Source organism: Peromyscus eremicus, chromosome 14, assembly GCF_949786415.1.
Source record: "Peromyscus eremicus chromosome 14, PerEre_H2_v1, whole genome shotgun sequence".
Classification (NCBI taxonomy): domain Eukaryota; kingdom Metazoa; phylum Chordata; class Mammalia; order Rodentia; family Cricetidae; genus Peromyscus; species Peromyscus eremicus.
The window spans coordinates 53,567,658-53,580,236 of NC_081430.1; the positions used below are offsets into that span (position 1 = coordinate 53,567,658).

The following is a 12,579-nucleotide window of genomic DNA, read 5'->3' on the forward strand; positions in this document are numbered from 1 at the left end:
GAGGGAAGAGAATGGAAGGAGAGAGTGCGGAAAGAGAACGCACAGAGGCCACACCCGCTTTTTAGGCTGGGATGACATCACAGGCTGGTGACGTAATTAGGGACATAATCCTTACACCCATGACCCCCCATCCCCCAGGAAAAGTACACATTTCTCAAACCTGGACACTACACTGGTTCTCCAGGGATTTTTTTTTTTTTTTTTTAAAGATTTTATTTATTTATTATGCATACAGTGTTGTGCCTGCATACCAGAAGAGGGCGCCAGATCCCATTACAGATGGTTGTGAGCCACCATGTGGTTGCTGGGAATTGAACTCAGGACCTCCGGAAGAACAGCCAGTGCTCTTAACCGCTGAGCCATCTCTCCAGCCCCTTCTCCAGGGATTTAAGTGTAGAGCACATCTTGCCTCTTTCTCATTTCTTTAAGAAAACTTCGCTTCTCTACTTGAAGGAAATGGTTTAACTCAATTCTATAGTTTGTGAAGTTGAGTGTTTCTATGCAAGAAAATGTAGTCAGAACCACTCTGTCTACAGTGGCCACTGTGGTGGGTGAGCCTAGAGAGAACAGTCAGGGACTTTGTTGTTTTACCCCGTACACATTTACACATTTTCCAATTTTGTTTTGTCTTAAAATGAAAGTGTATTCTTTGAAAAAAAGATTTAGTATGCATAGTATGTGTGTGTGTGTGTGTGTGTGTGTGTGTGTGTGTGCGTGCGCGCGCGCGCGCGCGTGCGCGCCCACAGAGGCCAGAAGAAGGCATCATTTCTCCTGGAACTGGAGTTAGAGGAAGCTGAGAGCCACTGATGTGGGCGCAATGGGAACTGAACTTAGGTCTTCTCCAAGAGTAGCATATGTTCTTAGCCAACCACTGAGCCCATGAATATATATTCTTAACACCAGATGTGGTACTCAGGATGCTGAAGTAGGAGGATTGATGCAGTTGGATTTTTCTTTAGGCCGCCAGCTCACAAATAACAGCATGAAGACTCATATTAATTCTGAAGGTTCTGCCTTAGCTTAGGCTTGTGTCACCAGCTCTTATAACTTAAATTAACCTGCTTCTATTGATCTACATTTTGCCATATGGCTTTTTACCTTTCTTTCATTCTGAATGTCTGTCTCCCTCCTTGTCTGGTAATCCTTGGTGTAATTCTCATGCCTAGATTCCTCTTCTTCCGTCTCCCTGGAAATCCTGCCTACCCTCCCTGCCTAGCTATTGGCCATGTAGCTCTTTATTACAGCAATCACAGCAATACATCTTCACACAGTGTACTAATATTCCACAACAGATTGAGATTCTGAAACCAAGCTGCCTACACACACACACACACACACACACACACACACACACACACACACTGTCAAAAATAGCAAAAAAGAAAGGCAGGTAAGACAAGGACAGACAAGAAAGACAGACTGCAGGGCTGGAGATGTTACCCAAATGAGTGTTTGCCTAACAGAGGTTCAATTCCCAGCAGTGCATAAACTGTAGGGGGCCCAAAATAGCTTGACCACACAACTGCCATGACAGGCTTAGAGGCCCAGACACAGCTTCTGTGACAGACTTACTGGCAGGCAACATCTGGATCCAGGAAAAGCCATAAGCTAACACAGCCCAGGGATCCACCCATGGATTGGCCAGCATCTAAGGGGAAGTACCAGACATCCCAAAATGTTCCAACCCTTAAATAAGAGAAGATCACCAGATGTCCTGAGCCTAGCACACACCTATTTTCCTTTTACAGATATGCCTACACAAATGTCAGCCAATCAGGGCCCTGAACCCTAGAAATCCCCTCACCCCAACCTCTGCTATGATTAAAAGCCTACCCTGCCTGGGCTCGGAGCTCTGTGCTCTCATGGCTGCGTCAGACAGAGAATCCAAACTCCGAGCTTGAAATAAAGGCTCTTTGCTTTTACATACAGGATTTGATCTCCGTGGTGGTCTTTTAGGGGTCCCTGCCATCTGGGCATAACAAAACCAGGTGTGATGGTGAACACTCATAACCCTAGTACTTTGGAGGTAAAGACAGAGTCAGAAGTTCAAGGTCATCCTTTGCTACATAGCTAGTTGGAAACCAGACTAGAGGACAGGGAAAAGAAGAAGAGAGAGAGAGAGAGAGAGAGAGAGAGAGAGAGAGAGAGAGAGAGAGAGAGAGAGAGGTCCTCCACACAAGCACTACTTTTTACTGGCACTTTATTATTTTGAAATGGTTTAGAGTTCTTCTACCTCACCTTTCGTGGATACTGTGAAAGGAATGAACTCCTGGCAGCGAGGGGGAAATATTTGCATACAAGGAGTGCTTCTGTCAGGGGAACAGGCAGAACATGTCCAACCTATTCTAAGTGTCACACATTTTAAAAAAGGTGACCCAATTAGAGCACTAGAAATGTGACACATATTCACAAAACGGGCCAAAGCGGAGCACAGCAGAAAGGAAAAGTTGAAAGAGCAAAATTAAATGGGAGAGACAATGAATGCCCTTACTAGAATTTTAAAGTAACGTTTGAAGCTGAGATTAGCAGGGAAGCATGGCAAGGTGTCCTCAGGCTGAGTTCCATCATGCTTTCCCATCTTAGGGTGAGTCCCTGCATTTTCCCAGCGAGGACACCAGCGCCTCAGTGTGCTATTGTGTAAGGACTCACCTAACAGGACTGCAAATATGCTTGACGCTCATGGGACCCTCTGTCCTCACACTGTACCTCAGCAAAAATCATTCAACAGCAAGACTGTTTCAGGGCAACCAGAAGCCCTGACTCTGGGAGGCTCGGCAGAGCCTGTGACAAAACCCTCTGTTAGTGGGACACTCACTGCCTTTTGTGCATGTCTGTTCTACACACTCACCACACTTTGTTCATAAACTGCATGTCCATCTTACCTATGTTCTCTACCACAGGCCTCAGGCCCCCAAGGCAGAGCCCCCACCCCACCCCCAAGATGGCTGCAGTGTGAAGGGAAGATACATCCTAAATGACCTCCACACCTGAAGCCTAAACTAGGAAGAAAGGCCTTCTGTGAAACCCCAAGAAGGCCTTTACCCTCCAATGGCAGCCTTTTGCAGAGGTCCCCACACTCGTTTTGGGCAGCTCACAACCACCTGTAAATCCAGCTCCACGGGGGATTTGATGCCTCTGAGGGCTGCTGGCACCTGCAGTCATAGGGATATACCCACACCCAAGACACACATATTAAAAATAGAGTTAAAATGTTTAAAACAAAACAAGCCGGGCAGTGGTGGTGCACGCCTTTAATCCCAGCACTTGGGAGGCAGAGCCAGGCGGATCTCTATGAATTTGAGGCCAGCCTGATCCATAGAGCAAAATCCAGGACCGGCACCAAAACTACGGAGAAACCTTGCCTGGAAAAAACAAACAAAAACAAAACAAAAGGGCAAAAAGCTCTTATATGAATTCAAGTGACTGCTCTCTGTTTTGGCCCCACAGCATTGAATGAAGAAGTCGCTCATTTTGAAAAGCGAAAGATATTCATTTTGCTGTCGACGGTGATGACATGGGCGAGATCCAAACCTCTGGACCCTGTGAGTGGACTGCTAGCCTTTCCTCACAGTGAGCTGGGTATCCCTACACTCCTGAACCCCACCCCATCTCAAGCATTCCAGAGTTCATCAACTCTAGCTACATTCTAGTAGAGGGGAGTTTATTATTTTACACACCACCGAAGCTGAGTGATTTTGTGTGTGTTGTTTTGATTTCTGAGACAGCACCTGGTATAGTCCAGGCTGGCCTCAAACTCATTATATAGCCAAGGATGGCTTTAATTTCAGATCCTTCTACCTCTGTATCCAGAGAGCTGGGATTACAGCATTCATGGCCATACTCAGTTTTTATGTGGTACTGAGACTCAAACCTAGGGCCTTGTGTATGCTTGACAAGCAGTCTGCCACCCAGCTACAACCACCAAGAACTTTAAAATGCTGTCCGGTAGGCAATGCTGCTACCTAGCAATGCTTTGGTCCAGGTCTGACCATATCTATGATAAGGGTCCAAGAAGGGTATTACATTGGTTACTTTTCTCACTGCTCTGACAGAATATCTAACCAAAGCAGGTAGTGGAAGGTTTGTTTTGGTATTTTTAAGACAGGGTTTCTTTGTGGAACAGCCCTGGAACTCGCTTTGTAGACCAGGCTGGCCTCAAACTCACAGAAATCCACCTGCCTCTGCCTCCCTAGTGCTAGGATTAAAGGCATACCCCACCACTGCCCGGCTGTTTGTTTTTTGAGACAGGGTCTTACTATCTACCCTGGCTGGTCTGGAACTGCTGTGCAGATCAGTCTGGGCTTAAACTTACAGGAGTCTGCCTCTGCTTCCCTAGTGCTGAGATTAAGGGTATACACCACCGTGTCTGGCAGAAGGAGTCGATTTATCTTGCCTCACTGAAGGGATATGAACCATCATGGAATAGAAGGTGTGGCAGAGGGACAGGTGGCTGGTCACACTGTGTCTACCATCAGGAAGCAGAGAGAGATGAATGCTGGTCCTCAGCTCGTTTCCTCTTTTCCATTCAGTCAGGGGGCCCATTCTGGTGGCTCTTCCCTCCTCAGGTAGTTCTCTGGAAATACTCTCCCAGGTACGCCCTGGCTCTCCCAGATGTTTCCAAATACGGCCAAACTGACAGTGCAGATGGACCTTCACAGTTAAAGTTCTTATTGCCCGATGACACTGTAGCCCTCCTGAAGTCACAGCACAGTGCTCCCCGAGTGTCTGTGTGACATGGGTGTGAGTAAGACCCCCTGAGAGCCCAGCTCAGCAAGCCAATTATGGTGACACACATGCCCATCAGTGACAGTTACTGCATCGTGACCAAATGCGTGCCTTCTCCCAACACGGCTGCTTCTCGGTTGTCACTTGCGGCCGTTCCAGAGCCTTTGTGCCATGGGACAGCCTTTCACTCAGTGGAAAATCACACTAGCACCTCTTCAAGGGACATCAGTCGGTGTGAATAGTCCCAGCTCAATCTGAAGAGATGATGATGTTATGGAGGTCAAGACACGCCCCCCCAACACCCCGGGAAAAGACCACAGACACAATCCATATTATCATCAATTAAATTTATTGATACCACTTGTAGGCCAGCAATCTCTGAGCCGGAGGGAAGGATTTTTTTTTTTTTTTTAAATTTTTGAGGCAGGGTTTCTCTGTGTAGCTTTGTGCCTTTCCTGGATCTCGCTCTGTAGACCAGGCTGGCCTCAAACTCACAAAGATCCGCCTGCCTCTGCCTCTCAAGTGCTGGGATTAAAGAGGTGCGCCCGGCCCGGGTAGGATTTTTAAAGGCAAAAGCCACAATCGAACCTTGATTATCTGCACAAGCAAGCCAAGGCTGTTCTGCTCTGCCAAGATCAGGTAGTCCAGGCGACCTCAAAATAGTCTTTGATTGTCTGCATAAGCAGGTTATGGATGCGAAAAGAAAAAAAGAAAGTTAGTCATATCATAGCAAGAGTAGATGGTCAGGGCTGCATATTTCAGGGTTGAGGTTTTCCTTTTCAACTAATACACTGTCCTCAAGGCTTCTGTCTGTGTCCTCTCAGAAACCCTTTTATTAATAAACCTCAACAGGGAGCCCCATCTTCCAGGTGTCATTTGATGGCTCTGTTGGGACTCTCCAAGATTTCCAGCAACAATTCTTTCCTTCCCTTTAATGCCATGAATAGCAGAGAAAATAAACCCGTGCCTGCACCCCAGGGCAGGCAAACTGTAAGCCTCACAGCTGTCTGGAACGGAGGAGGAAGATGGTGAAGAAAAGGAACAAAGCCAGGCTGCTTGAGATGAGGCAGCATGGAGGGCAGCCACCTGGTGGCAGGCGCCTAGTGAGGAGGAGAGCTTGGAAGATCAGTATGGAAGCCTAGGTGTTGATTAAGGGAGCTAAGAAAGCATCCCTAGGTTCTGGCCAGCATCTCAAAGAAGAGAAGAAGAATTAGCAGGCATACCCAGCCAAACTTCAGGGTGGCCTGGGCTCATGGGGATTGCACTGGAGAGTGAGGACTCTGAAAAGAAAAGCACATTATCTTAAGGTGAAGCCACCTTCCTTGGGGTGTCCCCTAGCCAAGTCCTTGACCTGCCCCATGGCATTAATCCTTAAGAGAGGAAACAAAGGTTTGTCTCCACCTAGTGGTAGATTCTATTCATTACATTGTGAGTTCCTTCCAATTGGCGGCCCATGGCAGCCTTGTTAAAGTGTAATTCAGATCTTGCTGCTGGCCTGCCTAAAAAGTGTCAGTCCTGGCTCGGGGTGTGGTTCAGTGAGCAAAGGTGCTTGCAGTGGCGCCTGAGTTTGAATCTTCAGAACCCTATTAAAGCCACACGCATAGTGGGAATGTCAGTCGGCTCAGAGCTCCTGTGGAGACAAAAAAAGTACCCAGAAGCTTGAGGGACCACTAGCTTGGATGCTTGTTAACAAAACAAACACAAAGAGACCCTTTCTCAAACCAGGTGGAAGGCGAGAACCCAGGGTTGAGTTTTAACCAGCACGTGCAGGCCATGGCACCTGTATGTCCACACTCACATGTGAATATTTACACACATTGTGGATGTATACACACACAGACACGCAGCTCCACCCCTTCCAATGACCTATAACTGTCAGGATCATCTACATTCCTCAACATGGCCCACAGCCCCGACCACCTGGCTCCTGCCTTCGTCATCTTCCTGTTCCCCCCTTGGCTCCAGTCACATGGAGCAGGATCCCATGTAGCCCAGCATGGCTCAAACTCACTCTGCAGCCAAGGATGACTTTGAATTCCTGATCCTCCTGCCTCTGCCTCTCTAGTACAGGGATTTACATACCTGGCCCTTTTCTTCCATTTTGTAATTCACTCCAAATATAGAGCCAGCCGAATAGATTGTGACATGACTTTATGTCCTTAACTGCGTCCTGTAGTTTCCCCGCAGAGTCCATTTTAAAGTTGAGAGCTGGGAACTCTGTGAGAATCTCTTCTTAACTGAACAAATTTGCAGATGTGTTTACTGGCAGAGAAAATGTCATTCGTGGGCTCAGATGTTCAGCTGTTAAATGCCTGAACAGCGGAAGATACCCACACATGTTAACCCGAATGCCTGCCAACACACACACACACACACACACACACACACACACACACACACACACACACGGACCACCTTGCTGTACATATTTAATAGTTTTCTGTATTACAATAATAGGTTTCTCTGCTGACGAAGTAAGTCAGATCACGCTGAATTGAAAAAGTAAAAGAACAGGTTTATTTGAGCAAAGCAACTCCCAGGTGAGTCCTCCAGTGCCAGAGATCAAGGCAGGAGAAGTCACACACCCAGACTAAAGCAGGGAGGTTATATAGCATGTAAGCAAGGGATGATGATGTGTCTGCCACAAGCTGGGTTTGTGTCCAAGTGTGGTCAAAAACTGAATACTTTAGGTGGGGACTCAGGCTGCTGGCAACTTCAGGGCAGGATCAGCTACAGCCACCAAGAACGCAGACTGGGCTTTTTGGTGCCTTTTCTTTGTTGGAGATTCTCTGAGAGGGTGGGGTTTGGAATGAGAGAGATGGGGCTTCTCAGACCCTGCAGGAGTGAGCTGGAGGTTCCAGTCGAACAATGTTTACATGCCACATAACTCTTATATTGTTAATTTTTATTTATTTGGTGTTTTCTTAGAATATGGAAATTTATATGTTTGTTGGCATATTTATTTTTGGTTTTTAGAGACAGGGTTTCTCTGTGTATTCATGGCCATCCTGGAACTCGCTCTATAGATCAGGCTGGCCTCAGACTCAGAGAACCACTTGCCTCTGCTTCTTGAGTGCTGGGAGTAAAAGCAGTCACCACTATGCCTGCTGTGGGTTTTTGTTTGTTTGTTTTAAATTCCTGAATGTCCTTGATCGTTGGGTAAATTTCAGCCTCCATCGACTGTACCATATATGTATTTTTTTCACATTTTGAGATTAGGACTCATTATATAGCCCAGGCTAGCCTGGAACTCACAGAGATCTGTCTGCCTCTGCCTCCTGAGTGCTGAGAATGAAGGCGTGCGCCACCGCTCCCTGCCCACGTTCTCTGGTAATAATTCCTTTCTTGTCTTGAATTAGCACCTTTCTTAGTGTACAGGCACAGCATAGTTTAGAGGTTTCATACACTCTGGTTACTGCAGCCACAGAAGGAAAGGGCTTCCTCAGAAGGTTTAAGGCTACCAGGAACCAGGTTTGTAACTATAAATTCCAAGTGGTAGTGTTGCATTTGTTAGTGTCAGCTGGGCATGGTGGTCCATGCCTGTAATCCCAGGACTGAGAAGGTGGAGGCGTTAAACCTGAAAATTCGAGGAGAAAGACCAAACCCACAATTGTCGAGTTGAGGTAAGCTTCCTCAATACTGGCCAGGAAGATGGACACAGATCAGGTTCATACCCTGGACTCCCAGAGAATGGTATTGAATTATTTTAGTCAGGTGCTCTTTTTTTTCCACTTTTTTAAAATTTATTTTTCTATTATCAGCTTGATACAGTATAAATTCTTATCCTGATTGTGAAATGTTTCATCGAGGCTTGCCCAATAATTGAGTAAAACCAAAACTTATTATAAGCCACAGTCATCCTAAGGTCTCCCCCCTGCTATATAGCCTCCCTGGTTCTGTGGGTTACAGTCTGATTGTTCTTTGCTTTATATCTAGAATCCACTTATGAGTGAGTACATACCATGTTTGTCCTTCTGGGTTTGGGTTATAGTCAGGTGCTCTTAAAGGCCCAACCCACAAGGCTTCCCTTCGAGGTCTTTGCTTCCTATTGTCATCCAATCAGGGGCAAGCATACATCCTGTTGTACATCCTGCCTAGTACCTCCCACATACACATGATCAAGCACATCCTGTGCACTTGGGTAAACCAACGTTGTTTATTGAAATGAACACATGTGACCTGTTAACGTACATGAACAACAGCCCCCAGCACTCCAGGAAGTTATCTGTCCTTGGGCAAGCAAGGCTTACAAGTTAACTTTAGCTCTTATTAAAGGCAGGAGGATCACAAGTTCAGGGTAAACTCCCTTTGGATATTTATCGAATGCAAAGCCAGGCTGGGCAACCTGAGACCCTATGTCAAAAAACAAACAAAAGGCCTCCATTTTGTTAGTATCCACAGCCTTGTGGTTTACAGCTAGCTGTCTTGCTAGCATTCAATATGCTGCTGTAACCAATAGAAAGACTGATTTCTGGGTAATGCCCCAAAGCTAGATCACATCTGTTACCAGAGCCTACTGCCATGCCCATGATTTCCTTTGGTGTCTGCAGCTGACCCTGAACCATCAAGAAGGACCCCCACAAGTCTTGTTTTCATTTGTTTTGAGGTCACATCAAGGTGACTTTCCTGCTCATCCCAAAGCACAACCCAGACAAAATGAGCAAGACCCACCCCACACAGGCCTGGAGGCCCAGCACTATGTATTTTAAAGACTATTTTTTGCATGTGTCCATGGAGTACATTTTTGTAATGAGTTTTACAGAGTCCTTGGTATGTCCCAAACAGAAAGCATGTATCACTTTCTTATGTGGGGGTTCTCAGTGTCCTCTGTGCTAGCTATCTGGAGATTTGGATTTCATTCTTGGTAACCTGTAGTCAGAAGGTTCTCCAGTTCCACCCAACCCTGCGGTCCCACAGCCACTTATAAAATAATCACTCAGAGGCTTAATATTATTTACAAACTGTATGGTCTGTGACAGGCCTCTTGCTAGCTAGCACTATATTAATCTATGTTTTGTTTCGTGTTCCGAGGCTTACCAGTTTGCTGGCATGTTGTTCCTTGGGCAGCAGGCTGGTGTCTCCTCTGCCTCTCTTTTTTCCTCCCTGTCTCTCTCCTTGACTTCCTGCCTGGCTATAACCTGGTTCTCCGTAGGCCAGAGCAGCTTCTTTATTAACCAATCATAGCAACACATATTCACAGCATCCAGAAGGACATCCCACAGCAGGAACCAGATAGTGTTGAGCATCTATTGAACAGCGAAGCATCCTTTGGCTCTAGAGTGCTAGATTTGTGCCTTGTGTCTCCCTTAGGACGACACTGAGGTTCCCTTCACAGAAGAGGATTACCGGAGAAGAAAGCATCACCCTAACTTCCTGGACCACATCAATGCTGAAAAGATGGTTCTCAAATTTGGAAAGACTGTAAGTCTGGACACATAGAATGCTGTGGGGTAGGAAGGGTTCTTTGTGAGGGGGTGTACCTGGGCAACTTTCTCCTCTGCATGCTCAGCCCTGCTCCCTTTCCAGAACTGTTTTGCATGGCCAGAACACATCACAACACTGTAAACACCATGGTTTAGTTCCTCATACATCCCCACGGGTCTTGGCTTCTGGTTCAGCAATGCATTCCATCCTTAGAGGTTCTCTGACCCAGATTGTGATTCAGCCCACTGACCTGAAGGCCCTGTGTTGGGGCCCCAGCTAAACTCAGACTCTCTCCCACCAAGGAATCTGGGCAAATAACTCATTTGGAATGGGAAGAAACGGACCACACGTTCTTGGTTCCTAGAATCTGTCCCAATGTTTTTCTTCAAATAGCTCTGAAAAAATAAAGAGACGGGGTTGCGAATTTAGCTCAGTGGTAGAACGCTTGCCTAGCAAGCACAAGGCCCTGGGTTCGGTCCTCAGCTTTTTTTTTTTTTTTTTTTTTTTTTTTTTGGTTTTTCGAGACAGGGTTTCTCTGTGTAGCTTTGCGCCTTTCCTGGAACTCACTTGGTAGCCCAGGCTGGCCTCGAACTCACAGAGATCCGCCTGGCTCTGCCTCCCGAGTGCTGGGATTAAAGGCGTGCGCCACCACCGCCCGGCTCGGTCCTCAGCTTTAAAAAAAAAAAAAAAAAAAAACGAGAGACAAGCTGGGCTGTGGTGTGGCGCATAGCTTTAATCACAGCACTTGGGAGGCAAAGACAGGTGGATCTCTGTGAGTTCAAGGCCAACCTGGTCTACAGAGTAAGTTCCAGGACAGCCAGGGCTACATAGTGAGACTCTCATGTGTCCTCTTTAGAATTCTGTGAGGCGGGTGCTGCTGTTATCATCCGCATTTAATTTACACAGATTCCCAAACCCAAGGTTACAAAGTGATGAGCGATGACAGCTGTGAAGCGCCACCTTGTGGTGGCATAAGATATAACAACCAAGGATTTCCAAAGTCCAGTTCTGTCTCTGAAGAATCCCATTGATTTGAGGAATGTGGTACAAACACCATGAGCATAAGGTAGTTAGAAAAACAACAAACTGGGCGGTGGTGGCACACACCTTTAATCCCAGCACTCGGGAGGAAGAGCCAGGCGGATCTCTGTGAGTTTGAGGCCAGCCTGGTCTACAGAGTGAGTTCCAGGACAGGCACCAAAACTACACAGAGAAACCCTGTCTTGAAACAAAACAAAACAGAGAGAGAGAAGAGAGAGGAGAGAGAGAGAGAGAGAGAGAGAGAGAGAGAGAGAGAGAGAGAGAGAGAGAGAGAGAGAGAGAGAGAGAGAGAAAGAGAGAGAGAGAGAGAAATAACAGACAGCTGGGGTGGTGGCTCACACCTGCAATTCCAGCACCCAGGAAGCTGAGGCAGGAGGATGGTGCATTTAAGACTAGTCTGAGGTACAAAGTGAAACCTCCTACTCAAAATCAAACGTGCCCAAAGTGACCAGCGACACATGGTTTTAATCCCAGCACTTGAGAAGTAAAGATGGGTGGAATTCTTTGAGTCTGAGGCCAGCCTGGTCTCCATAGCAAGTTCCAGGAATACACAGTGGGACCCAGTCTCAAGACAACACCAAACAGAATGGAAAAGGATTAGAAATCCTAGTTCAACTTTGGTGGCAGGAGGGATGCTGGGGATTGGGCCAGGCCCTCACACATGCTAGGCAGTGCTCTATCAATGAGACATATCCTCAGGATATAAAAGGAGTATATTAGGTATCTAAAGGTCTTCCAGCTCCAAATTCTGTTATTTTGTTAAAACTTTAACCCTGTTAATCACTCACATATTTCATTCACTAGATGAGAATGTCTAATCTCACACACACACACACACACACACACACACACACACACACACACACATAAGTGCCTGGTAGTCTAAAGGTGAGTGATAGTGTCTTTTTCACACTCTTGTTTAATTATATTTATTTATCTATTTTATTTTTGGATTTTTTCAAGACAGAGTTTCTCTGTGTAGCCTTGGCTGTCCTGGAACTCACTTTGTAGACCAGGCTGGCCTCAAATTCACAGAGATCTGCTTGCCTTTGCCTCCCAAGTGCTGGAATTAAAAGCGTGAGCTACTACCTTCTGCCTTCTTTCAGGTTTTTTTTTTTTTTTTTTGGTTTTTCGAGACAGGGTTTCTCTGTGTAGCTTTTGCGCCTTTCCTGGAACTCACTTGGTAGTCCAGGCTGGCCTCGAACTCACAGAGATCCGCCTGGCTCTGCCTCCCGAGTGCTGGGATTAAAGGCGTGCGCCACCACCGCCCGGCTCTTTCAGGTTTTTTGAGACAGGATCTTACCCTGTAGCCCAGGCTGGCCTGGAACATTCAAGGTAGACCTTAAACTTGTGACTGTCCTCTGCCTCCCAAGTAAATTCTGGGATTAC

At 46.5% G+C, this 12,579-nt stretch overlaps 1 protein-coding gene across 1 annotated transcript in view; it reads left to right on the forward strand.

Moving 5' to 3' along the window:
* Positions 1–937: 937 nt before the first annotated feature.
* Positions 938–12,579, forward strand: part of Ak7 (adenylate kinase 7) — a 65,621-nt gene continuing 53,979 nt past the window's right edge. The window contains exons 1-3 of the mRNA XM_059279172.1: positions 938–1,007; positions 3,448–3,542; positions 10,036–10,146. Of these exons, the coding sequence (XP_059135155.1) occupies positions 938–1,007; positions 3,448–3,542; positions 10,036–10,146 (276 nt within the window). The remainder of the gene's footprint in view (positions 1,008–3,447; positions 3,543–10,035; positions 10,147–12,579) is intronic.